This window comes from Pleurodeles waltl, chromosome 6 (genome assembly GCF_031143425.1).
Source record: "Pleurodeles waltl isolate 20211129_DDA chromosome 6, aPleWal1.hap1.20221129, whole genome shotgun sequence".
NCBI lineage: Eukaryota > Metazoa > Chordata > Amphibia > Caudata > Salamandridae > Pleurodeles > Pleurodeles waltl.
In genome coordinates this window covers 615,900,394-615,927,006 of record NC_090445.1, presented here as the reverse complement: position 1 = coordinate 615,927,006, position 26,613 = coordinate 615,900,394, and the positions used below count along the sequence as shown (strand labels likewise).

At 40.8% G+C, this 26,613-nt stretch overlaps 1 protein-coding gene across 4 annotated transcripts in view; it reads left to right on the top strand.

Moving 5' to 3' along the window:
- PPP1R12B (protein phosphatase 1 regulatory subunit 12B) overlaps nucleotides 1–26,613 on the top strand; it is a 786,992-nt gene that overhangs the window by 706,742 nt on the left and 53,637 nt on the right. For all 4 annotated transcript variants that reach the window (XM_069238924.1, XM_069238923.1, XM_069238925.1 and 1 more), the window contains 2 exons: nucleotides 19,839–19,943; nucleotides 20,061–20,111. In XM_069238924.1, coding sequence (XP_069095025.1) covers nucleotides 19,839–19,943; nucleotides 20,061–20,111 — 156 coding nt within the window. The remainder of the gene's footprint in view (nucleotides 1–19,838; nucleotides 19,944–20,060; nucleotides 20,112–26,613) is intronic.

The window sequence follows — 26,613 nt, the reverse complement described above, 5'->3', positions numbered from 1 at the left end:
GGCAATTCTGAATGATCATACTGACTTTCCTGAAATAATACACCAAAGAGCTTTGTGGTTTACTACTGCCCTTGCAGTGGCCAAGCTTGGGATCCTCAAATTCTTGATAACCGCCCACATTCCGAATGTTGAGTCTTGGATGCAGGAGATGTACACCACAGGATTGACCAACTTAAATGATCAACTGGACAAGTTTGACGCATTCCTGGAAGGCTTCTTAGCCACTCCAACAGATGGGACCATGCATGCACTGATAGGGTAATACTTCCATTCCCATTGCTTCAGAGGCCCCTAGAGGGAAATAGGCCGCTGTTATACAGTATGTGGAATAATGCAGCCAAGCTATTCTCGGGCATCTTCCCCCTCCTATCGATTTCACTTGGTAAAATAAAATCGGTATAGGCGAACTCGCCTTTGTTAAATCCCGCAGTCTAATGTCTGATTTCCTCTAATGATGTGGGCACTAAGGCCCTCACTGGTGTCCAGCTATCATAATCACACGTAACCTGTTCCTTCATTTGTTGTACTGTGTTTCATAATTTGTATAAGGAAAGGTGTGTGTTTATTAGGCAGCGGATCTATTTTGATTGATTTTCTTAATTGTGATTGTTACATACTGGTCCATGGAACCATGAGTAACATATAAACATTTGAGTAAAAATCAAAAGTCATAGGAAGGTGGGAATTGGTGTCTTCTAACCATAAGCTAATATTGTAGCTTTGAAAATTAGAAAAGACCTCTTTATTTCCATATGTGGTTTGAAACGTCTTCTGTAAGACTACTGATTTTCACTAATAAAGAACCAATTAAAAAAATGATTGTAGAGAGACTTCAGACGTGATCCGTTCAGCCTATTAGAAAAGTGTCAAAATTCCTTAAGCTGTGAAACGTGTGACCTTTTTGCTTAACATGGTCAAAGGCAGAGGAATAAGGTAGGTATTCCACATACAGGTTTGATGTCACGTAGTAAGAAAATGTTTACATTTTACAGCCCACAATACACTCTGACATTCCACATTTGCGTGCTAGCTGACAATAAGGCAGTCTGTATTCTAGAAGGCAATAAGCCAAAAAACACAGAAGGGTGTATTTTGATGAGATAACCAACAACAAGCCAACAGCTTAGGGCAGCATTCATCTTAGTTGGAATCCTTTACAAAATTCATATGGTGTTTAAATATCTCTGACTCCCCCTTTGCAGTGAGTAGATCGATGCTAGCAATCAACTTTGTATTCCTCAGTTATCACTTTATAAATGTTTGGGCTAGAACGCTCATGCAACAACGTTTCAGTAACAAAAAACACATTCCCAGCTATGAGTCATTAACAAGTGAAATATTGCCCGCCATACTCAAGAAGCGATCTAACGTTAAGCAGTGCACTTCCCCTTTTAATTTACTAAAGGCGTGACTGGAATGATTACAATTTCCCTGCTCTATTGGAGTATCAGCAAGATAACTTTTGAAAATTAATTATTTTACAGAGAGCTTGGGAGGAAAGTAGAGCGCCTTCGTCATGACATAAAGGTGGCAATCTCACCACAGAAATGTGCAGACAGGCTTGTCTTCAGTACACTGGTGGTGTGGCCGCATGAGGAATTCATTAAATGGAAATTTGCTGATTGAGACATGGCCATTGGTAGGGACAACTATAGCTCTGAACAGCACTCTCTAGTAGTTTGTCAGTCAAGTGTGCATCATAGTCCAGAAATCTCTACAATCAAGACAATGATCAGAGATAATCCTAAGGGAGCAAATTAAGGGCAAAAATAAATAATGCATCATAAAATTAGAGTATGAGCAAAACGCAGAGAAGAAATAAAACCTCTGTGAAGCTGAGTTTTGGGTGTAATGTCAAAGACAGTGATACAGGGTACCTGAAGCAGTAGGCTGATTTCATTAAATAGAAACCATACTTCATCGCAAGTTGTGGGGCTTCCTGAACTTCGAATGAGAAAGCATTTAAAAACTCAAAAAGAATTGTAAAGCACTCATTATTTCCCACCCAGTTTTGTTCTCCAGGCATAAGATGAAGATTGATTAAATCCACTAGATGCTATTCTTTTCTCGCCAGTATAACACCGGCTTCCATGTCTGAGGCATCTATCTGTACTATTATGTGCAATTTATCTCATTCCAGTATGGCTTTAAAATGGAAAATAGAAAATCTAACTTGCCAAATGATGTAGCCTTGTATTTATTTTATCATGCCTCTTTGATTACTAGGGTTTGCATCTGAAGATGAGTCCTATGGGGCCTCAAATGTTAATGTGCTAGAACATCTTGTCATTTCTTTAGTTTGGCCAGTAAAGTCTGTCATACCTCTGGAGTTCTTTGTGCACTCAGAAGAGAGTTTCCTTGCTAGAAAATAAAGAGAAACTGCCACGGTATCCTCACATCTGTGACTACAAGCTGCAATTACATGGTTGGAAGCTTGCTCGGTTATGAATTTTTAATTGGTGTCCAGGATCCTCATGGGTACAGGCATCCATTCTATAGCCTACAGGAGATTCCTGGTGTTGACCGCCTGGATTTACCACTTCCTTCCAGGGATTTAGTTGCATGTCTTTCAAGAAATGGGCCAGACAATGAAAATAGCGAAGACTACTTCATACAGGTATCATGAGACTTTTCAGCACATTGGTGGTGTTAGCAACGCACAAGCAGCTCCAGTGTTATACACCATCCCATTATCCATTCATTCTTGAAGTCTTTAACAAGTACTTGAATAGAAGAAGTTCAAAATGGTAATCTGATTCTGGTGTCCCAGAAGTGGGGTCCAAAGTCTTTCAGGTCTTTGTAGTAAAGTATGGGTGTGCATACTTTCAAAGTAAATAGTTCCTTCACTGTCACTTGTTTAGACTTGATTTTATCCTAACCAGACTGTCTTATTCAGTCAACCAACAACACTAAACAAACCTCACAGCATCCATGTTCAACATTCTTCAGCATGCACAGTAAGCCCATATACACACACGTGACTGCAGTATCATAAACATTCACCTTACAATTAGTGGCATCTCCCAATGAGCCACACTTTCACTTAATGGTACCGCAGTAGATTCATCTGCCCCATGCCCAAACTGCGTGCCCCTACGCTGCACTACAGTTAACCACTTATGTTTCTTTGCAACCTTCACATGAATAAGCCTCCATCTGGACTAGTGGATACAATACTATACGGTTAGGAACACAACAGGCAAGATTTGAATTAGTTTCAGAAAAAATAACCCTTTGCTTCTTTCCCCTAGATGGCTTTGATATAGGATCAAGTTAAACCTTCTGCACATAAACTGAATGTGTTTGCTGAAATGAGCTCCTGCCTACCTTTAAAACATAGTGATGCCTAACATACGCTGCCAGAGACTATGTTCTACAATCCACCTCCTAAGGGCAGTGACTCCAGATTGTCGGGTAGAGCAGACCAGTGTTTTGTAATCCATGCCAGAAATTCTGGAATCCAATCTGGCTCAGCATCAAGGCCCTACCTAACCACTTTTTGTGATGTCCATACTGGTTTTTCCTCTTGTAACTGTTGATCCTAATTATGAATATCTGCTGGACTATTGTGTGTCTTGTCAGGTTTTCACATTTTATTTAATTAAAAAAATATATAATTCCTCTTCTACAAACCAGCAAATGCTTGATCTGTTTTTTTTTTTCTTCTTTTTTTTTTTTTTTTTTTTTGATGAGTGATATAAATGTATGGTCAAGCTCATGCATCAGCTTATCATAATAGAATTCTCCCATCCAACCTGCCAATACTCCCCCTAGAACACAGATCCCCTATGGGTGAGGTAAATTTACAAAGGAAGTTAGCTTGTCCTCATTGCAAGAGTATTTTTCTCTGATACATTTTAAATGGAAAATTGGTAGTTCAGACAGTGACTAAGCCTTGAAGACCAGAACCTGGGCAAAGAAGGTAAGACAATTATTTAGCATCTTACAAGACTGCACAAAGATATCTAATTGGGGAGGGCAGTCATAAGGAGACAATTGTTATCCAAGTACCAGAGTGAACAATCTGCCTTTAAGGGTCTTCTGAATTTGCAGTACTTACTTTGCAATTGTAGAGGTAGGAAGAACCATAGGGAGGAGCATGATGAGGACAACCCTCAAGTGTATTGTATTTAAATTAGCATTTGGTGAACCTGAGCCTTCTGAACCGCTTGTAAACGATATATAACTTCGAATAGAATGTTCAGTGAATGACAATAATGCTATCTGTGCACAAGGCCACTTGAGTTAAAGGATGCTCTGTCGTTTACTGCGAGCTATTGGTGGTCATGTCGCTGTTGTGAACAATTCGCATGCCAATAGCATACTCAAACAGCTTTCCTGCGGAGTTACTTTGAGTGAAGTCCCCATTGCTTTCAGAGAAAGCAGAGTTCATATAGTTGTCAATGTTGACCTTTTCTCTGGATCTGTCCAAATGGGCTAGGATATTTTTAACATGTATTTTTATTTCAGTGATACCACAGCTCAAAAACATTTCAATAAATAGCAATGCATCCAGTATACATATCGGTTAGAAGTACACAGATGTTTCATATGAAAACCTAAGTATGGTGTAAAAAAAAACTGCTCCACCATAAGACAAAGTATTTCTACACAGTGCAACCAAAATGCAAGATTAAAAAGTGCTATATTAGCCGCCTTTCAAATACTCCTCTAGAGCTAATCACTTATACGTTCTGGATAATTTTTTCAAAGAGCAAAAGAAACGTGTCAGATGGGACCATATAGATAGATAAGGTGCAATGATATAAATATAAGCATAGGTATGGCTAACCATACAACTCCTCTTCTTTTCTTGATTCTGGAGAATAAGAGAATTCATTCTCAGTGCAATTACACACAAAAAAGTGCTGCAGTCCCTATCTTGTACATACTTAATCCTCCACAACTTGCCATACCTATTAACTCCCAACATTTATTAAAAATACAGCAATCTTTCCATGTGTTATGTTACGTTAACGACATTTGATATTGCGCACACCTCACCCCTGGAAGGGTATCACAGTGCCGGAGCGCAGTCCAGAAGAAGGAAAAAGCCCACAAGGTATCCCTAAAAAAAGCCAGATTTTGACATGTTTCTTGAAGTGCACCTGATCCGGGCAGACTCAAATGTGCAGGGGAAGCTTGTTCCAAAGGTACAGGCCAAGATACGAAAAGGCCCAGCCGCCATATTTCGTCAGCCATACCCTGCGGCTGCAGAGCAGAAACTGATTTATAGAGCGTAAATTTCTAGCTGGACAGTAGGGAGCTAACTTTTATCGAAAGTAGATGGGGCCTAACCCAGAATAGGACTTAAATACAATACATAAGAGTTTAAAATTGGCTCGTTTTTAATGGGAAGCCAATGGAGAGATCGTAGAATGGGTGTTGAAGGACTCTGAGGGGGGAGGTTGCAGACCATATGGGCTACAGTATTCTGCACCACCTGCAATTTGGCTAGGATGGATGTATTTGCCGCTACCAGGAGGTGTTGCCGTCATCCAGACAGCTGGCTACCAATGCCTGGATAAGGGTCTTTCTTGTATGAGGTGGAAACCACTGAAACACCTCCATACGCAGGAGACCGAAACAGGAGCTGCAGGTAGAGGCAACCTACTCTTTCATGGATAAGAGGTTGTCGTTAACAATACCCAGGTACTTGACCATTAGTTCTAGTGGCCACCAATCATCCTACCAACAGTCCTGAGCTTTCCTGAGTAGCACTCTCTCTGTCTTGTCACTGTTAAGCTGAAGGCAATTCTGGGCCATACAAAGTGCAATTTTCTTTATGCATTGCTTAAATTTGATCTTGATGTGAGTTGGATGGAGACCCATTGAGATGATCAACTGAGTGTTGTCTGCATATGATATCAAATCAAAGCCACAGGATATGACAATCTGGGTCAGGGGAGCAACATTATTAAGCAAAGTGGGCTCACAGATGAGCCCTGGGGTTTACTCCCTTGTTCACAGGCATACTCCAAGATTTCTAAGGGCCAAGATTGATCGGTTATGTGTTTAAATGACATTTTTCAGATGGGCAGAACAGATGCTGCTTTCCAAATGTTGCAAACTACCTCTTCACTTTGGGATAGGTTGAACAACGCCATGATCTCTTCAAGCTGAGATCCAGCAAGAGAAGTCATGATACAGGAGGGCGCAGGGTCGGTCAGGGAGCCTGAATTGACTTTGGTCAGGGCCTTCAACGCCATTTCCAAGGATATAGTTGTGAGGTTGTCCAAAGTGGCGGTCGGTCTACCTTGGAAAGGAAATATATCATTCAGTCGTCTGGTCATTTGTTGAAAGTGAGGCTAGATTTTTGTAGATTGACTCGATTTTATCCTCGAAGAAATGACCAGTGAGTCACACAGATGTTTGGAGGCTGGCATCGTGCAAACATGCACATAAATAGACTACCTTAGCGAATAGCTTGTTCAAGCATTCTATAAAAAGTGCCAGTGCTTATGCCAGTCTCCTCAACAACAGCCTCCAATACCCTCATTCCACAGGAAAACATTATTATTCCTTTTAGCATAAGTATATTCAGTTTGTCTTACCCTGACCATTTTAGTTTGCCATTGAGTAAACAGAGGGCAGCTTGCCGATTTCCACAATTGCAGAATTCAGTGATCATACAATTGAAATAAAAAAAATATGAACTTTTGTGCACTCTTAAAAAATGCCTTGTTATATCCAGAAAGAGTGAAAAGAACTGACAGAGGATCTGCTGTCAACTTTTTCTCCAGCTTTTGTCTCATTAAACCTAATATTCAACTCTTATAATAGCTGTGCTGGTATAGAAAATATTGGAGAAGATACTTAACAAAGAAATGTTGAAGTTACTTCATCCAGCATACTTTGATGTAACATACTATACAAATTGCCTAGCTCTAACACATTATTTTTTGCAAAAGTAGTTTAAGCAATTGGGAAGTTGAATCCCCTACATCTGGAGTATAATGCCTGAAAAATCTTGACATTTGTGCAAAACTAAGTCACAGCACAGACCTGCTGTCATTCCCTTGCATCGCTAACTGGTCCCAAGTCTTCCATGCATTGTTTATTCTAAAAATTGCTTTCATTCTAAAACTTTGCCTTCACAGTAGCTTGCTTAAGTATTCAGATTCATGTATCCCCAAAATGTTAGTCCTGCAATGAAAATAAAGGGTGGTAATCCAATATATCATAATTTACACCAATTTCATGTTTTATTAAAATCATTTCATTTAATGTCTGGTTCTCTTGGGACATTTCCAAGGTTTTAAGAAACAAGAGAGAGAGCTGTAGGAGTTAAAGTTGAGTTTTAATAAAAAAAACTCCTCCATAAATGAGTTTAATTTTTCCATCTCTTATCATATGAGAGAGTTCTGTCAAGGTTCCACTTTTCAGTTTTTGCTCTTTCGAAATTGACCCCAAACTGTATAGTGACCAATAACTGGCCTGAAAATCCATTCCCGAGGATTTCAATCTCGCTAGAGAATGAGAAAATAAAAATCAGTCCTCAATTCTGATTTAAATTGCTTTGAAAAACAAATTGGATCTAACAGACTATAATCTAACTTGAGTATCAATATCAATGCCACTGATTTAGGTTTTCAACTGCCTTTGTCTACGAGATGCATTCAACCCCAGGTTCTGAAGAACATTAAATTTGCCATCCATAATAATCAAGCCCCTTGCCTCCATCACTGAAATATATATAGAATTCTTCAGCTGAAACACGTCAGCCATTATAGCACATTTTCATATTTTTTTGGAGATGTAATCTGTCAAGATAAAAAGTGATACAAAGCTACTGCCTCTCCTTGACCCATGCTGAGGAATTGGGAGTATTCAGAGACTTGTATGTGAAGAGGCAATAACAAGAAGTGTAAAAATAATAGATAAATGTTTTGTAAAATGAAGTCTCATCCTCTATCGGTCCAAAGTAATTTTTAAAACTAAAAATCAGAAAATCAGAGAATACAAACATACTGTCACCCACAGCGATCACTCCATATGATCTCTTGACACTCACAATTTTCTAATTCAGTGTTTTTTTGTTTTTCATTTGTTTTTTTATTTTAAATACAGCGACTCCCTGGCATGTTGACACACCTGATGAAAAAATTGCATGAGAATAGAAATGAACAATAGTCTAGGGATGTTTGATTACAAATGAGGCTCTTGCCAAAAACAGCACTGCGTTCTCAACCAGCTGACATTTGTCAGATTCTTCTGTTTATTAACTAACCCAGTTACATTTCATGAAATGACTTTAGCTGACCTCGACATACCTCGTAATAAATGCAGCTTTCTGTTGCCATATACACAAATTGCATTATACGTTCATAGCAAAAGAGCACAGCAGCCCTGTGGTACCACCATTTTTGCATTCATCTCACCCGGTGCATCCTGACCACACCAACCCTCTCGCTAACATGCCCAGGCGAGTCCCAATCCAACCCCAGCGGAAGGGAATCCCCTGTCCAAACCCTTCTCTCACCTTGACAAAAAAGGTGGTGGGGAGCAAACATTAGGTCAGTTACATCATTAAACTATGTTCATCTGAACTTGTTTTGGCAAGCTGTGTGCTTCTGGAAGTGAAGAAAGTCGACCTTTATAAACTACTTTCAGTTTGGATTATTGATGGATTGCAGCTTGAACTCCGGCTACTTCAAACAAACTCATCATGGCCTTTAAATCTCTCCTTTGATGAGCTGCTGTGATGCATTCAGAGTCCGATGAAAAAGAAACCTATGGCTTCGCATTATCAATAAATCGGGTTGGAGAGAGGCAAGCATGTACTTTTTTTTTATCAAGCTCTCAATCAAACTGCTTAGTCCCCTCTTCCTAATATTCCTTGACTTCAGGGGTGCCAACAACTCTTAAATTTGAACACTACAAATTATTTTTCAATTCTTCTGATTTTTATTTTAACAAGCAAAGTTCCTTCAAGCCTATCTATATGGTCTTCTTACTCCGAAACCTGCTGCTCAAGCTGATTAATTCTGTCAGAGAAAAGTGAGAGCTTCTCGTCAATCCTGATTAAATGGTCATGAAGAAATAAAATAGCCTGAGACTTTCTGATATCTCTAATTTTAGATAGAAGACTCCTAAACCATTGATTAGTAGGTAACAAATTTGGAAGAGGGGTTTTAGACTAGATAGCCACAGGAGGTGCTGCCATGTGCAGGAGGGAGGATAGTGATGGGTCAAGTGTGGTTTTCAAATTATTGATGATGTGTGACTCAACCCTGTGTTTCTGTCCAGAAAACTGCTGGTTCATTCCCCCCACCCACTTTATTTCAGCGCAAGGCTTAGATATGTCCACATTTCCAGGAAGGAACTTTGCTTGTTAAAATAAAAATTTGGAAGAGGGGTTTTAGACTAGATAGCCACAGGAGGTGCTGCCATGTGCAGGAGGGAGGATAGTGATGGGTCAAGTGTGGTTTTCAAATTATTGATGATGTGTGACTCAACCCTGTGTTTCTGTCCAGAAAACTGCTGGTTCATTCCCCCCACCCACTTTATTTCAGCGCAAGGCTTAGATATGTCCACATTTCCAGGAAGGAACTTTGCTTGTTAAAATAAAAATTTGGAAGAGGGGTTTTAGACTAGATAGCCACAGGAGGTGCTGCCATGTGCAGGAGGGAGGATAGTGATGGGTCAAGTGTGGTTTTCAAATTATTGATGATGTGTGACTCAACCCTGTGTTTCTGTCCAGAAAACTGCTGGTTCATTCCCCCCACCCACTTTATTTCAGCGCAAGGCTTAGATATGTCCACATTTCCAGGAAGGAACTTTGCTTGTTAAAATAAAAATTTGGAAGAGGGGTTTTAGACTAGATAGCCACAGGAGGTGCTGCCATGTGCAGGAGGGAGGATAGTGATGGGTCAAGTGTGGTTTTCAAATTATTGATGATGTGTGACTCAACCCTGTGTTTCTGTCCAGAAAACTGCTGGTTCATTCCCCCCACCCACTTTATTTCAGCGCAAGGCTTAGATATGTCCACATTTCCAGGAAGGAACATTGCTTGTTAAAATAAAAATTTGGAAGAGGGGTTTTAGACTAGATAGCCACAGGAGGTGCTGCCATGTGCAGGAGGGAGGATAGTGATGGGTCAAGTGTGGTTTTCAAATTATTGATGATGTGTGACTCAACCCTGTGTTTCTGTCCAGAAAACTGCTGGTTCATTCCCCCCACCCACTTTATTTCAGCGCACGGCTTAGATATGTCCACATTTCCAGGTTTTTGTTTTATTCTTTTGGGTGCTCACTCTCTTTAGGCTTAGGAACCGAAGACAAGTCTAGCCGATGAGGGTTATAATAGTTTGGTACTGCTATGGCTACCATTATTAATGGTTATGTATTGTGTGTTCCATGACCGGCACCTGGGGAGTCACCTAAAATTAGATTCCAAGGCCATCCGTGCTGGGAGAGCTGCTCCCCTCTTCATAATTTAGTCAGGTGCCATGTGGTGCAAGGAAGGCCTCAATACTTGAAAAACTGTGAGCTATATTAACAGAAGTGCCACTGACTAAACGTTTCCTATTAAGTCCTCAATATGTAGGGAACCAGAATTGGTTCATTTGTCCTGAGTTGCTCGCTCAGGTAAACCTGAGCACTTCTTATTTTGATTTTCGGAAAAGCCTTTTTAGCCTTCAGAGAAGAGCCTCAAAGAAGATAAAATGTCGTGAGTTCACAGGAGCAACAGGGACTAGCCAGGTGAACTCAAATAGGCTAACAAATAGATGTCAGCACCCAGCAAGCTGCACCTGGGTCATGCAGGGTACCTGTAGGAGGCCAGACAGAGTTACCCTGTTAATTCCAGTTCCTTGCAACCAAGAGGGCACTCACCCCTGGAGCCCCTACCGGTCTGCCTCTGCTAGGCCAAAGCCCAGTATCCATTTACTGCAAATGACCGGAGGAAAATGCTGTTCGCAATGTGGGGTGAATTCCACCTGGAGGGCCCCAATTAAACTTCTGAATTACTCTTGCAAGCAGAGCGCTGTGGTTCCCAGCAAGAGGGCAGTCCGGTCCCAGCAGTAACTTCCCTTGAGAACTCTCAAATCTGTCACAGCCTTCCCTAACAACCATGGTGAAAACAGCAAGGCAGGGAGGCAACACTAAAGTCACAACGCAAATTAGAGCTAAATCCAGTACACTGGGTACGGCGCCTCACCTAGATGCACTCAACTCTCGCCGCCTCCCTGTCCCTAACTGCACCTCTAGAATTTCCCTCCGCATTACCTGCCTGACATTATCCCTCCTAGCTAGTGTCTACCTGGAGCAGCAATGACTGCAGGCTATATGGCAGCGCTGAATAGAGAGGCTCAGACGCTGTGGGAGTGAGAGTGAGTATTGTCAGAACTGGACCTTACCTGAAGAGATGAATCAGGAAGCTAGAAAGTGTGGCTTGAGCCTGTCTGTATCCAAAGAGATTTTGAATAGAGCAGCGCCTTCCTGCCCCTTGCACAGCCTGTGCTTGCTGATTGGCTCTCTAGCACACAGGCAATGATGAGCCCTCCTCTCACACCTGCACTGGCCCTTTAAGTTTGTGAAGTTAACCCCAAGACAGTCACCTCCATTTTGTGACCCCAGCTTCTCTGTGCCCTAAACAGCTCAGTGAACAAGACAAAGAAGGTGGTAAGGACTCAGACTTTCTGTGTATTCTTGTTTTTTCTATAATCTGCTTTTTTCCTACCTGTGACTGTTTAAATTTATCTCTTGGTTTCTGCGAATTCTGTAATTTAAATCTGCTGTTTTGTTTCTGCCTGTGACTGCTTGAATTTCTCTTCTTGTTTTCTCATATACTGTATTATGGCCCCACACACCTTAAAGGGAAATGGAGAAAATACACCTCTGCAGCTAACCAGAGTGTGTTTAAGAGACTGCCTAATTTGCTTTATGGTTTCAACTGTTTTTGGAAAGTGTATGTAGCACTTGTTTTTGGCTTGAAAAAATGATTAGTTTAAGTGTGCGAAAAGCAGTATTTTAATGTTTTCAGAATTGGGCCTTACCTGAAGAGGTGAATCAGGAAGCTAGAAAGTGTGGATTGCGCTTGTCTGTATCCATTGGGGATTCTGAATAGAGCAGCACCTACGTGCCCCCTGCACCAGCAGCCTGTGCTTAAATCCTCTTTCCCTTTATATACGTTTTTACTGGTTGTTGAATCTTGTGCTCTGATTGGTGGCTAGGGTTTCTATTGGACTAAGGGTTTAGAGTTTGAGTTCTGATTGGCTGTTTGGGTTAAGGTTACTGATTGGTGGCTAGGGTTTCTATTGGACTAAGTGTTTAGGGTTTGAGTTTTGATTGGGCTAGGCTTCCTGTTGGGCTTAGAGCGTAGGGTTTGGCTTTTGGTTGGCTTATAGGGCTAGAGCTGTGATTGGTTAATAGGGCCAGGTCGCCCATTGGGTTTAGGGTTAGGTTTCTGATTGAGTATGGTTAGGGATAGGGATCCCATTGGCCAATAGGGCTATTTAAGTCTATGGCTCAGTGCGTCTCAGCCCGGGCGTTGAGACTGAGGGTGGAGAGGGCAAGGGCAGTTATCTGTCTGGGCCTAGGGTCAGAGATGATGCCCAACTTTTCATTTACCGGCAACCTCCTTAAGCCATACACATCGGCAAACATCCAAACACATTAACAGCAAAGGCATCCTACTTGCATACCACAAACAAACCTCATATACATTTCCGTGTCTCTACATCCATTTCAGAACCTCACAAACCACACCTATACACCCTTCTACCCCAACTACAACATTATGGCACCTTCAATCTCACCCAAAACACAACTCTGTCCTATATCACTAACAAATCCATGCATCACCAACACAACACAAAGCCACATTATACATAACTTTAATGCATCCAGACACACTCTGTATTCATACTAAAGACCAGCTCTGTCCTCCACTCTTTCCTAACAGACCCCTTTTATCACGACCAAACCTATAACCTATAACCCTGATATCATCCACCTCCTCTTTTTATGAAAACTGTAGTGTGCTAATTTTTATGTATCCTTTGCGCGTTTGCTTCAGGCGTTAGGCCTTTGTGCACTTTGCCCTGGATGTGTTTTATTCCTTTGCTTGCAGCATAGAGCCTCTGTGCACTTTGCTCTAAATGCATTTTATTCAGCTTCGTACTGTTATTTTACAAATAGCCAGTTCTACGGTTTTGTTTTATTTTTTATATCACACTGTTTAGCCTACTTCAGCACTGGAGTTCTCAATAACACATTCTTGTTCACTCTGTGCTTCAGTCAAGGATACAGTCTGGTACATTGCCGATAGATGTGGTAGGAGTTAGTCTTTGGATTACTTGCGTAGGGACATTTTGTGATCACACTGACATGTTAGTTATAAAAACACTTCCTTGTCCTAATACACACAAGAGGAAGATTCCGACCAGGGAACCACAACTAGATGCTGACTGCCTAGTTGCAGATGCTGAACCAGATCACAGGCCTTTGCTCAGGTATGAGGGTTGATATCTTCCCGGGGAATCTGAAAGGCAAGTTAGTAGCTAAACATGCTGTGCTCGAAATATAACTTACTGAGCGAGAATAGAATCTATTAACACCATGATAGCGTTGTTCTTATGTTTCCCTCTCATAGTGACTATTTCAATCCTACTGTGTTGTATGGTTCTGGTTATTGCGGCTCACGCCTTATTATCTAAAATGCAGTCGTTTTATTAAAAACAATATATAAAACTTAAACTGCCTATGTCATTTGTATATGAGATCATACTGTAAATGAGAGAGCTGGTTGGGACCTGAGTGACCACGACTTCCCTGAGAAGTTCTAAAGATGTCATGCGCTCGGCTGCCCAATCATCCCTCCCCCTTGGGAGAGATGAGGCACTGCTAGTTAGCCGGAGCAAAACCGGATTAAGGGTGACAGAGGTCCTTCCAAGTGGGTCAGACTCAGTCCCCCACACCAGGAACGATCCTGCTACCTAGAAATCCAGTAGTCTCATTTAGGATAATGAGAGCCCACGCAACAAAACCACACAACCAAACAATCCTTACATGCCATCCACCAACATATTACCTCTTCCAGTGATCAAATCTAACATAAAGACTCATAACTCTTGTCCATCCCCTCTTACGCATCGCATAAACCTTTACCCAAAACACTTATCACCACCCCCTGTACAATTTAAATACCAGTCACAAGCAGTACGTTATATATTCTCTGAAAACCACTACATCAATATCTCCTCTCACTACACCACAAAAACAAAATACACACACCAGCACATCAAAATCACACACACTTTCATAATACTTTGTCACAAATTAGAAACAGACCCACTCCCTCCCTTACAACTACACAAATAACACATCCCAAACCATCTTTACTCCCACATTTGCTATCTTCACCAACAACAACAAATGCACAAACACAACATCTATCATTCACACGCCTCTCATCCACTGCACAGTTTGGAGGCTTAGATTATGACCGACATGCTCCACCACCAACCCTAACCCATACTCCTTCCACCCTAAACAGATGCAAACAAAATAAACAAAATGCCACTTTTCACCACTTTGCATCCCCATATCTATTACGCAAGGCTACTCTACAAAAGCAACACAACACCTCACACTCAACCACCATCTCCACCACCGACAAACAAAGATCCAACAAAATGCCTGCTGGACGAGGAAAACTCTACAGAAAAACAACACTATTGCAACCCTCATACAATACCAGCACTATTTACACACCTTCTACAAGTTCAAAATATACTGCTCACTCTTCTACAAAACAAAGTCACATCACCACTAAAACACAACCTGTGAACTGTCTACTTATAAATTCTCGATCACTCTTTGAAAACAAGCACCACATCGACTCACTAACACAAACTTACTTGTGCTTCATAACCGAATCATGTTTGGGAGCAGACATGGCTCCAGTGTTGCGTGAATCTGTTCCTCCAGGCTGTCAAATTATCACACAAAGCCATATAGGCAAAAGAGGAGGTGGACTAGCTGTTATGTTCTAGCAAACATTAAATCTTAGCAAAACAGATGACATTTCCTTACAAGGTTGTGAGGCCCTCATCACCAGACGCTACCCTACACCAACTACCTCCTGTAACTGCCTCCTCCTTTACCGATCATCAGCTTGCAATGCAACATTCCCAAACAAGTTTCTAGGCACAGTTTCGAACCTTATAACAATATACTGTAACCTATATATTCCTGGAGACATAAACCTTTAGTTTGACAAACCCAATATGCCCCATCCAAAACCTATCATCACTGGCCTAGTCACACTGAACATACATCTCATTTGCACAGTCTCATACACATTGCTAGACACATCCTACATGTCATTTTTGCAAATCCAGAACTAGATACATTTCAAATGATCACTTTAGTCACATGGTCAGACCACCATTTGATAGCTTTCCAACATAAAATATAAAAAATCAACGCACCCAAGACCACCTTACATGCATCCACCTATCAACCCTGAAACAAACTCAATTTTGAATACTTAGAAACACAGCTAACAGCCAACACATATCTAGACATAATAAATTCTGTTCAAAAACTTTGAGTGGCTACAGGAAGCTTTTGATAGCCTAATACGACTCAGAACAACAAAGCAGGACAAAAGAAATCAAGCACCTTGGAGAAATACAGAAATAAGAAAGATAAAACAACAAATTAGAAGGCTGCAACAAACCTGGCTCTAAACAAACAGCAATGAAGACAAACTTCACCTACGCAAACTTAACAAAATAAAATCAATCAAAAAAAGATTTTAAAAAAGGTACTATTCAGAGAGAATTCAAAATGCTAAATCTGCAAATAAAGAATTTTATAAAACATTTAGTAAACCTAAGTGTAGGGAAGGAACTCGTCCCATTAGTGAAGAATTCACAGACAAACTGGCAAATCATTACACAACTATAACAGACTCATTGGACTCCTAATTAAAGCAAAGGAAAACCACCAGCACCAACTCCTTTCCAAAACTCCCCTTCAAGAGTAAGCCAAGCCAGCCTCTACATTCTTTCAAACAAATATCACAAGGTAAATTTATGGATCTGGTCAAAGCAAGCAGGCCTTCCGACTGCCCTTCTGCCCCTTGTCCACCACACATTTTCAAGAACATTCTTTTATCTTCCTCTGCTGTCACACCAGTAAGAAGAATAGTTCTTAAACTACAGAAATCTTTCCAGAAGACCTAAAAAAAAATTTTTTTTTTTTAAAGGCATACATATGCTCGTTATTAAGGAAAACACACCTGGACCTAGCAACCACAGACCGATTACAAATGAACCAATCCTGGGCAAACTGATAGAAAGAGCAGCATTCCCCCAGATGTCATAATTGATTTGAGATAACTCCATACTTTCAGACTACCAAACTGGATTCCGCTGAGGAAGAGGCACAGAATCTGCCCTCATCGCCATCTGGGATGACCTTAAAAACACAGTAAACCGCAATGGAGTTGCTGCACTACTTTTCTTGGACCTCTCAGCTGCCTTTGACACAGTTGACTATGACACTCTAATACAAAGACTGTATGAAGCCGGCATAGAGGGGACTGCTCTCAACTGGATCACATTCTACTTTCAAAACAGAACAAATGTCATCCATACTTCCCTTTTCTCATCCAAACCATACTTCACAAAAGAAGGGGTCCCTCAAGGTTCAATCCTCTCTCATGCGTTTCAACATCTATATGAAGTAATTACCGGCAATGATCAGTGAATTTCAGCTCACATGCTACAGCTATGCAGATGACACAAATATTCCTTAAACTGGAATGCCCCAAAGACATTGGCAACTCACAAATCTTCAGTTGCTTCAGAGCCATTGATCAGTGAATGACATGGAGCCATCTCATAATCAATCCTTCCAAAACAGAAATACTCGCATTTGGCAATTGGAACAATTGTGACCCACTCTGCGCCTGGCACAACAGGTGGACAAATTAGCAAGATCAAGCTTCATCACCATGAACACACTGCGACACATCTTCCCCCACCTGGGATTTCCACACAAGGGTCCAGTTAACTATCTGTCTTGTACTATTTAACTGGATTACGCCCATGGCCTCTATCATGGATCAGCTTTATTTACTATGAAAAGACTTCAACTGATTCAGAACTTACAGCCAGACTACTCCTATATGTAAAGTCACAAGCCCACATCTCCCCTGTCTTGAGGGCTGTACATTGGTTACTGATTGCCAAAAGATCCACCGTCAAGTTACTTTGTATCACCCACAAAGCAATACATGGAACAAGACCGCTTTTCATCATGAATAAAATCACCAAATACATTCAACAAAGGAACCTCCGCTGAAGATTGGCACCTCACCTTAAAACACCCTCTTACAAGAAAAAGACAATAGCTGGTACATCTTTCTCTGTTCAAGAGGCCAAACTATAGAACTCATTACCCCCAAATATAAGATCCTCAGATAACCATCTTATCTTCAGAAGACTACTTAAAAGTTGTCTCTTTCCTTCTGAACCACTATACTCAAACAGCAATGTACTGCAAATCCCTGTGTATGTAAACATTTATAATTTGATGTTATATATATATATATGTGTGTGTGTGTGTGTGTATGTATACATACTCTTTAGGCCTGCTTATAAAATGTACATATTACTTACGGTTAAATATATATAAATACCTGTTTATTATTGTACGCTTAACATGTTCATAGGTCATTGCATAGTTTCTATATAAGTTGTTTAATTAGATGCTTATAAGACTGTTTTATTTATCTATCACAATAGGTAAATACTATCTTAACTATTTATCTACAAGCATTTCACCATTGAAATATTGGGAAAAAGATAAAAATCTTATAAAAAGCACACAAATTAACTTCACATACTGCAACACTTGAAAGTCTGTGTTTATACCATAACACTTTAAATCTCAATATATGTTATTCCTTCTTCATATATTCCCTTTCTATATGATCATGTACATATATATATTTATTACTTTAGTCCTACGGTACAAGAGTAAAAAAGGTCCAAAAAAAAAATCACTGTCTCAAACGCACCACTGTTCCTCACCCTATACCTCTATTAATCCATCCTCTATCTCAACTCTGACTCATCTCAAACCCCATTCTACTACTATGAACTCTAAAATAACCATTCCTAGACTCTTTCTTCCTCTATCCCGCCTGGCTCACCCCAAACCTCAGTTTACTAGTATAATCTCCCAAACAACCCCACTAAACTCTCCCTTGTGTATCTCTCCGTTACTCATCCTTAACCTCATCTTATTACTATGATCTCCCAATTATCACTTTCTGGATTCTTCCCTCTTTTATCCCTCCATTATTCTATTCAATCCAACTAACAGAATCACTTGTTCACCACTCAAATTAACTCATTCCTCATACTAATACTATACTCCTATTTCCAAATACTAATCCACCACTAATCCTTTTGGGTTCTGGAGTTGAGTACTACGTGCCAAAAAGTGATTTGATGCCTCGTCAGGGGTAGTAAGCACTATATAAATACAATTACAAGGTGTGCGTCCAGTGCAGAGCCTCAGCACTGCATAATGAGAGTTGCACCCAGGGGCTAAAAAGATTGCTCTTAGGTCATTATGTTTTCTTTATCTTCTTAGCCAACTTCAATTGAAGCTCAGAACAGTCACTCATAACCACAAGATGCAGGCAGAAGTTGTTGCATAGCAGAGGTTTGGAGCATGAGCCCTTGATTTTAAGCTTAATTGCTTGAACTGACTGTGTAGCAAGTAGTTAAAATGCTCTCTCAAATGGAGCTGCACGGAGTGCATCTGAAGCCTAGTAAATTGAACCAGGTGGATGCAGGGAGTTGTTAGTTTCACATCTTTTGGAACCTCGAAGCTATGGTTGACTTGCTTTGTAGGAACCTGTCCACTGGTACTATGTGAGAGGAATCTGGAAGCCTGGAAGAACACAATACTGTCTGCTGTGTCACTAGAGATTTGGTATCTTATTTAAAGTAAACAGCAAGAGCAGAGCATTGTGGCTCAGGTATTCCTAAATAATGGGCTCCAACAGCGTCTTGTTGTGGTTCTCATTTGCTGTCTGGGGTAGACGGTTTCAAGAACGAGGTGAGCTGAGGCAGGCATGACTAAGCCTGCTTAGTTTGTTAATGGAGAGGCTTAAAGATGTACTTTTTACCCTTCTCCTGACCCCTTTTTTGGGACTTGGTGTTTAAGATGAATGCTTCTGGCAGTTCTCACAAAGAGGCTGCTTACCTTAGGGTCTTTACTTCTTTATAAATTACACAAATTGTTAGTGAGGACTATATCTAAATCCTGTACTTTTAAAAGAGCTTGATCTCTTGAGGTGCCGAATGACATGGTGGTTTGCAGATTCCTGGAGTCACAAGTTAAAACTTTCCATACTTGAAATGTTACATCTGTACCAGTGGTCTGGTTGAATTAACCCTTCAGAATACTTCTTTCATGGAGTGTGCTTCTGCCCTGTGCTAGATCACCAAGAAAACCGAGTGGGAAACTTTGTCCACAAGCCAAAAGTGTTGCCTCAGGTGTCTCGTAATGTAGAGAGCTGCAGCGCGAGTCTTATTGACAGATTTTACATTTCAAAGAAAGGTATTCATGTGTCATCTTCAGTAACTTTTTCAGTTATGTAACTGCCATTGAACCCTAGAATACTCTTAAATGTTTTTCTAGAATTTAGACTCTATTGTGTAATAAAAAGGCTCATAAATAAGTTCTTGTCAAACAGACCAGAACTAGTGAGATGTTAACACTCTAGGCAAATAAAGGAACATGTATTTGGCACTGCTCGTGCATTATTATATTTTCATAATATTCATTGTTTCTTTGTCTGTTCAGCTCTATGAGAATGCCTTGTCAGAGAATGAAAACCTCAAGTCAAAGCTGAGAGAAGCACAGCTGGAATTGGTTGACATCAAGACAAAGCTGGAGAAAGTAGCTCAGGTGACTACAGCGTATTAGGCTCAAATTTCTGTCTTTTTCTTCTGCCATGTACAATGCGTTGCATTTATGCTAGGAAAGTTTCATATTATATCACATTAAATTGTCCTTTCTTTGCAGAAGCAGGAGCGCTCTTCGGACAGATCATCAATGCTGGAGATGGAGAAACGGGTGTGTCCCTCATTACTATTTTTTTCATTTATTTAAAGCCATTTTTATTATTTTCAATTTCAGAAAATAAAACATTGACACCAGTTAAGTATATCACCATACAAATAACTGTCACCTTGGCTCGGTGTGGCATGCAAATATCAATATAATCTTACTCAGACTATCTATGTGGATCACACTCATCCACTAAAAAAACAAGAGTATGTAATAGTAAATTTAATTAAAACCTTATTTTTCTGCTGTCAGTGGATCACTTTATCACAACAGTGACATTATCATATCCATCATTAGACGCTCTATTTTTTTTTTTTTTTAACAGCAGGCCCTTTGGTTGCCATCCACTGCTCCTACATATTTCACTTTCTACCGCCATGCACTAGTCCAGGTTGGTAAACCTGTCTTGGAACATTGATAGCATCTTAGTTCTCCACGGTCTAGCACTATCTATTTTGGTCAACATCAATCCAGTGTCACATATAGATATTTTCTGTTTTGGTGGTGAATTGTGCCTCTAGATGCCCAGAAATATAATTTTGACATCTAGCTAGTTGAAAGTCTATTACCCCCCTATAGGCACTTCTTCACCCTGAACCATCATCATTGAATAAATGAGCATTCCCAACATGTCATTGTATGCATGTGCCAAATTGTAACCTTTTAAACTATATTGTGAATCTGTCTTCTCAAATTGTTTTTGTTTAGTGTGGGGAGAGATATACTCAATGTACTAGTTTGAGCTGTACTATCCAAACGCCTGCTCCTACAGCCTCCAGTTTGATGTCTCATTTTGTCTCCTCCCAGTCATAGTATTGCAGTGGTCATAGACCTTTTTATCATTTCGTTTTTATTGTATCTGTGGTTTCAGGGAGTTACTGCCTTCCTCTGCAGAGGATTCATCTATGCCATACTCTGCATGGGACAGAAGCCATAGCAGACCTGCATTTTGGTACTGTAACTCCTAATGGTGTGCTTCAGTTGCAAGCATCTAAAGACCTAGGATCTGTCCATATCATATTCCAGATTCATTCATATATATCTGAAGGTCCAGCAACTGTCCATATCATGTTGTAGGCCTAGTTGTCCAAATGGTTTTATCCGTTGTGTTGCAAATGTCTCCCTTCCTATTGTATGTGACCTGTGCAATCTTTGCAAGTGTGTTTAGGGCTACACAGCCCCGCAAGGATATATTGGATGACAACCTATTTCCCCGGGTTTGTTGGGCTGGTCTTAAGGCAGGCTCTTCCTGAAGGCTGAATACTCAGTTAATTATTGCCAACTGCATTTGGCCAAATCCGGGCGAACAATCGCTACATCATGGACCCGTGGGTAAAGTTTTGGCACTAATAATCTTGGCCCCAGGCAATATTCAGAGCCCCATGTCCAGTCATAAAATTGATTTTTTTGTAATAAATTTAAGAATCCTAGGATACTCATCATTTTATATAATGCTGCTGTTCCCAGTAAGAATAGCAGGAGCTTCCAACAGCTTGAAAAGTCCAAATATTTTTAAAGGTTCTTGTAAATTGTGTCTGAAATTGTCCTCCCTACTCCCTGTAATGTACATACTAAAGTATCTGAACCATCTTCATCGTCATCAGGGTATACATTGTAGAGCCCCAGGTGGTGTCCTTATTCAAACCTCTAATTAAGGCATCCTTTCTGAAGAAAAGAGGGGGGAACAGCAGGCCTCCCTGTGGATGCACCTCTCCTATGTTAAGGCTGGCAACATATTCTGTTAACCTTCACCCTTGGTGCATTGTAAATCTATTTAATCTAAGTTACATGTCCAGCACCAAACACACATCTTTTTTCGGACTGCAAGTAAAAATTGCCATTCAGCCAAATCACATGCCTTTTCCACATGCAGTGATAGAATCATTGTTGGTTCGGCTACTGTGCATATGTATTCCAAACAATTATTCAGTCTCCTAAAATTGTGTTTGTCACCTCAGAGGCATAAGGCCCAAATGGCTGAAGTGAGCCAGTATGCCCCATTAGTCATATTGCCAGTTGGACAACATGTTTGCCAGTACTAGGTCTCAGTGTTAAAGTAATTGTTCTGTAAGATATGCATTCACCCAGTGACCTCCTCGGTTACCTTATCAGTGCTGCGGTGGCAGTACATAAGCCCTGTAGCAAACCTTGTACCACCTTGGCTTCTATGAACATTTTTATGATGTGGCTCTTTACTTTACTCAAAATGCAGTGGAGGAACTGAGCCGGTAGTTCTTTCCACTGTTTGGTTGGAATACTGCCATAGCAATTTGCTCGATTTCTAGGCCCCATTGTTGCTTGGCAGTGACTGCAAGACTTAGTCTGGTCACACTGTGGTCTATTTCACATTCTTCTACGTCCCTCTTATGATTTATTGATTTTGGTTTTGTAAAGCTTGCAAATACTGGTAAGTGTCCTGGTGATTATCAAAGGGCAATCTAGATCTATACAAGTCTCTGAATTGGTTGACCCAGACATCCATCATTTTTCTTTTTCCCTGTCACTATTTCTCCTTTAGAGCCTATGGATCCATGTTACTCGCTCATGTCTTTTGTTAAGTATGGCTAGAGGTTTACTCAAGCTATTCCAACCTCACAGTGACGCCTTTTTACATAAAGTTTCTTAGCATTGTTCTAGACCAGTGTTCCATATACTTCACATTTTAGCTCTCAGGAATCTCATTATATTGGGGCAGGTTGTTGATTTTATTGTCTTCTAGATGATGAAATTAACCTCTCTTGCCTGATATCTTTGTTATGGTCTGTCCCTTAGTCACCGTCTTTTATGCATCCTATATTGCTGTGTGTAAATCTACTGACCTGAAATTCTGTTGTAAGTAATTTTTCTGTGGTTTTGGATAAGCAAGGGATCTTCTTGGGATTTCATAACTCCCATGCATCCAGACTTCACCCCTTACTTTTCTGACAGTTCGGGGATTTGAATATTGGGATTACCGGCAAGTGATGAAAAACTCATGTGGGCAAGTGTAAAGTGTCTTTGAACCTAAACATAAACTTTCTATTCCATGAGGTTCCTTTAACATCCAGCCATACAGAGTTTTCATGTAATTTCTGAGCAGACTGTAGGATAGCAATCCAGACCCTCCTGCATTACTAGGTTGAGATCTCCACCAAGTAACACGACTAAACTAGAAATTGAATCTTCATACTACTTAGGCTATCCATAGTTGTCCTTTGCAGTTGGTTGGGGGTGGGATGAGGGAGACAGGGACAAGTTGGAGCATATAAACAAATGCTATCACTATAAATTCACCATCCCAGTTGCCCGACTTTTGCAGCTATGCACCCCTATGAAGCCGTCCATGTCTCAAATGGTGGTGTCCTCCTAACCAATATTGCTACCCCTCTGGAGCTTAATGAAAATCCTGCATGTACCAATGGTTTGTATTTTGCTCTGGTCAATGCTTGACCTTCAGTACCGGTCAAAAGTTGCAGTACAAAATATGAACCAGTCTTTGCAGCATGTGAAATACAGTTCATGTCTTCATCTTATTGGCCTGTCCGTTAATATTCTATGGTATACATTTTTGTGTAGTTTTGTTATTCACCATCTAACAATCAAAACCGTTTCTTATGGTATTACCCTTAATGTGATTTGTCACATAGAAGCATTGCTGCTTGCACAAAAATGTACATCCTTTCCCACTCCAGTTTTTCCCTCCCTACTCCTCCTTGCTTTGGAACTAGTCTTCCTCACCTCCCCAATGCAAGATGTGCCTGTAACCCAAACCCAAAATCCATATGTAAAATTACCCCTGGTATTCCAGAGTTCTTTCCCATGGGTACTCTAGCTTTGAAGTTTAACACCCTGCACTGCCACTGCCCTGTCTTTATAAAGCAAAAGAGTCACAATCTTTCTTTTACCTAACCTTGCTTTATCATCTCTACACCACATATCAAGTCAGTTGAGAGGTAATGTCTATAACATTATCCCTTTCACCACCGTTCCATTGTTCAGTGTACTGGAGCCATAGGCCTTCAAAGGTGTAGCAGTAACATATCAGGCTGTTACATCCATAGCAATGTCAAGTAATTGTTCAGCCATTTCAAGTACGTGTTCCTCAGCCCACCTATTATGGGGCTCTGTTTTTCATTGCCTGTACAACTGGTTGTATCAGTGTGGCAGGCTAAGTCAAAAGAGAGTAGAGAAGTGTTTTTACATGGCTGTCATCTTTCCAATATTTACATAATAATGAAAGAGAAAGTCAACGTACTGTTTATCTCACTAGGAGCTTACTAAATCCACCTAAAGAAATGTTTTTGATTTGGATAAAAGAACTCTTAAACTGAGATTAATACAGGTGCATACTTCATCATAGAGTTTTCCTCAATACAAACTGTGCTTCTGACTTTGTCCCTTGAGGCCACACTAAGTAAATTGAGAGATACCTTGGGAAATATAATTGTCTATGGGTACTCTAGGTTTGAAGTTTAATCTGGGTCCGTGTGGCAAGATTAAAAACAAAAGGTGATGCAGTGAGGTTCTATTACTCAAGCACCTACTGCAGTCTATATGTTTAACCAATTTATGGTCATGACGCTTTTTCGGGACCAGATCAGAGCCCTAGATTCCCCTAACTCCTTATGTAGTTCCTTGTTCTAACAAGCAGATTGTGACTTAGTGAATCGCTCCAAACATTCATAAATACCAATCTGGGAGAACTTCTCCCTGTTGTGATCGGAATCCCTTTCTCGCCCCTTGGGAGTGCCAGAGGGGGAGCTCCTTGTTGTTGCACATTCTTCAAAGGATTGCACCCTTCAATTCACCTTTGTTTTTTATCTCCAGCCCTTGAATATTATATCAGTATTGTATCTAGATTCTAAGGGTCAGCCTCTCAAAGACCCACAGTCGCCACTGGTTGAGGCAGCCCAGTCCCAGCTTTCTGCTCTTCTTATATCTTGTCTTCCACAATGTTGTTTATTTGATTGCTTTTACCTTCTGTCATCCATCCAATCATTCAGATGAATATGTGTCAGAATTTTCTGTCTGTCACCACTCTTTGGGTGTCAAAGGGGGAACATTATGCACCTTACTTAACTTTCTGTAAGTGTCCTTTTAACTGGGTTTGAAGCTCCTCCTTTTCTTCTGCGCTGCTATAGTGAAGTCAGAACACATATTCAAGTGCCATCTTCCATTGTTTAATAGTCAAAGCCACCCCTAGACATGCTTCCTGCAGGTCTTGTAGAGCAGCGCGGTTTGCATCGGTAGCCTGTAGTGCAACGCATAACACCGTTATAATTTTATGACATTGTCCGTGAGTCAATATGCACTAAAACCCATAGTGGAGGGTGGGGCCACTTGTCCCACAACCCAGGTGTTTTTTATATTTTAGTATGAGCATTGTAAGCCAGGAATTGACCCAGCCTGAAAGGAACGCAGGTCCCCATCGCTGTACAGCAGTGGTTCCGAATCTGCTGCAAAACCTCATCCAGAGGTCCGTGACTGCTTAGAAAATTAAATAATATTAACATATTAATAATGTGTATATAAATAAAGTGGCTAAATGTACAATGGAACATTTTAAAACATACTGTAAATGTCAGGGAATATGAAATTGGAGGCTAAAATTTCAATTCGTATCTCCTCAGATTGATTCATGGGAGCAGTGCAGGTGCCTCAAACAGTATGTAGTATGGATGATGCCTGTCTTCAATTGGATTTAGAAAAGCTCCAACCTTACTATTAACATTAACTTATTTATTTTAATTTTTTGCAAATTTAATAAAATGCAATCATTTGTGTATGTCTTTGATGAATGCTTGTTTCTGTATTTTTTTAATATTGTTTTGCATCAACGGTGTTTAGACTGGGGCCTCTGCTTCCAGTACTGACTCGGTGGAGGTGCCTCTGCATTCAAGTGATGACTCAGTGGGTGTCCCTGAGTTCCAGTAATCATAAAGTGAGGGTCCACAGAAGTCAAAAGGTTGGGAACCACTGCTGTACAGGTCTCCTAAGCAGGCCACCCTAACTTCCTTCCAGGTTACTGGGCTATGAGCCCCAGCAGAGCACTAATCCAAGGCATGCTTCAGAGCAGTAACTGCAGAGAGTAGAGTGGTACACCACATTACGGTTGCATTTATCTGTTCCAACACAGCTTTGCCATACATGCCAGCCTGCTCATCCCTTAGGATGGGTCATCCGGCGTTAGCAGCCACTCCAAGAGCCCTAGCCCATCCAGTTCTCTGATCTACCCTCGCCCCCAGCATCCCCCACCATCCAGCGCATGGGCCATTGCAGCTGGCCGGCTGCAAAGTAAAGTCCAAGATCAAGTACTCCCAGGCCACATTCCATTAGCGGTAGCTGGAGTGTCCGAACCGACACTTGCTTACGCGCTCCACCCCGGACTAGATGCAGGAGGAGTATCTGTAGATCTCCAAAGAAGGCCCTGATGGGAATTACTGTCACAGCTGCAAAAATGGATGCTCGGCCCATGGATGAAGAGGGGCGGGTGAGCCCAGAAACCTATGGATTGTTGCAGCGACGTCCG